This window comes from Colobus angolensis, unplaced genomic scaffold, assembly GCF_000951035.1.
Source record: "Colobus angolensis palliatus isolate OR3802 unplaced genomic scaffold, Cang.pa_1.0 Scaffold130, whole genome shotgun sequence".
NCBI classification, from domain to species: domain Eukaryota; kingdom Metazoa; phylum Chordata; class Mammalia; order Primates; family Cercopithecidae; genus Colobus; species Colobus angolensis.
Genome location: NW_012114253.1, coordinates 296,263 through 297,651, shown reverse-complemented (window position 1 = coordinate 297,651; position 1,389 = coordinate 296,263). Strand labels below are relative to the sequence as shown.

General features: G+C 50.6%; 1 protein-coding gene across 1 annotated transcript in view; it reads left to right on the top strand.

Moving 5' to 3' along the window:
• The window catches only part of LOC105505982 (chymotrypsin-like elastase family member 3B), a 17,747-nt gene that overhangs the window by 9,801 nt on the left and 6,557 nt on the right, over positions 1-1,389 (top strand). The window contains exon 7 of the mRNA XM_011933966.1: positions 691-843. Within this exon, the coding sequence (XP_011789356.1) occupies positions 691-843 (153 nt within the window). The remainder of the gene's footprint in view (positions 1-690; positions 844-1,389) is intronic.

Genomic DNA, 1,389 nt, shown 5'->3' with positions numbered 1-1,389 from the left:
TCGCCAGGATGGTCTCGATCTCCTGACCTCGTGATCTGCTCATCTCGGCCTCCCAAAGTGCTGGGATTACAGGCTTGAGCCACCGCGCTCGGCCCCCTCATTGTATTACGATTGAGTATGAATTAATACTTAACTATAGTACTGCCAATAAGAACTATGTTTATCGAGTGCTTCTTCTCTACTGGATATCGTGCTAAGATCATGCATCATCTCATGTAACTCCCTAGGCTCTTGGATAGATACTACTATTCCCTATCACAAATGAGTCAGCTGGCTGGGCGCGGTGGCTCACACCCATAATCCCTTTGGGAGGCCGAGGTGGGTGGATCACCTGAGGTCAGGACTTCGAGACCAGCCTGGCCAACATGGTGAAACCCCATCTCTATATACAAAAAAATTAGCTGGGTGTGGTGGCAGGTGCCTGTAATCCCAGCTACCTGGGAGGCAGAACCTGGGAGCCGGGAGATGGAGGTTGCAGTGACCCAAGATTGTATCACTGCACTCTAGCCTGGACAAAGTGAGACTCTGCCTAAAAAAATAAAAAAATTACAAATAATAAGAAAAAAATGAGCGAGCTGAGGTTTAGAGGGGTGAAGTAATGTCGGAATTTCTCGAAATCCCTAGAGTTCAGAACCAGTTCCATAAACCTCAGACATGGCTCAGCCACCCACCCCTCTCTGACGGTTCCAGGGTGACTCTGGAGGACCCCTCAACTGCCCCACAGACGATGGTGGCTGGCAGGTCCATGGTGTGACCAGCTTTGTTTCTTCCTTTGGCTGCAACACCCGAAGGAAGCCCACGGTGTTCACTCGAGTCTCTGCCTTCATCGACTGGATCGAGGAGGTGAGGAGGGCAGGGCGGCCGGGAGGGCTCCAGGGTGGTGGCTCTTCTGAGAGGTGATGGGTGAGAAACGTTGGATCCTGGGGAGGGCCTGAAAGGATCCTAGAAGCTCACTGGGGAAGGGCCCTTGGGGACATTCCAGAAGAGCTTGGGGATGTTTTCTGACATAGTGTGTCTCCGGGAACTTGATGGCTTCTGAGTGGCGCTTGGAACTACAGCTGAACTTCCTTATTTCAACAAGTATTTACAAAGTATCTCCTCTGGTCTTGTCCTTTCTTGTCAGGGAGGATAGAGACATGCCAGATAAGAGGCTGCCTGCTGGGGGACAGGTGATTACATAAACGATAATGACGAAGTCTGATGAGAGCCAAGAGAGGGGAGTCCAGGCCTCAGACTTCATCTGGGGATGGGTGATCAGAGAGGATCAATAATGCTTGTGATAACAGTAATAGCTAAAAAAAAAAAAGAGAGAGTAGTAGCTGGGCATGGTGTACTCATGCCTGTAATCCCAGCACTTTGGGAGGCTGAGGCAGGTGGATCACGAGGTCA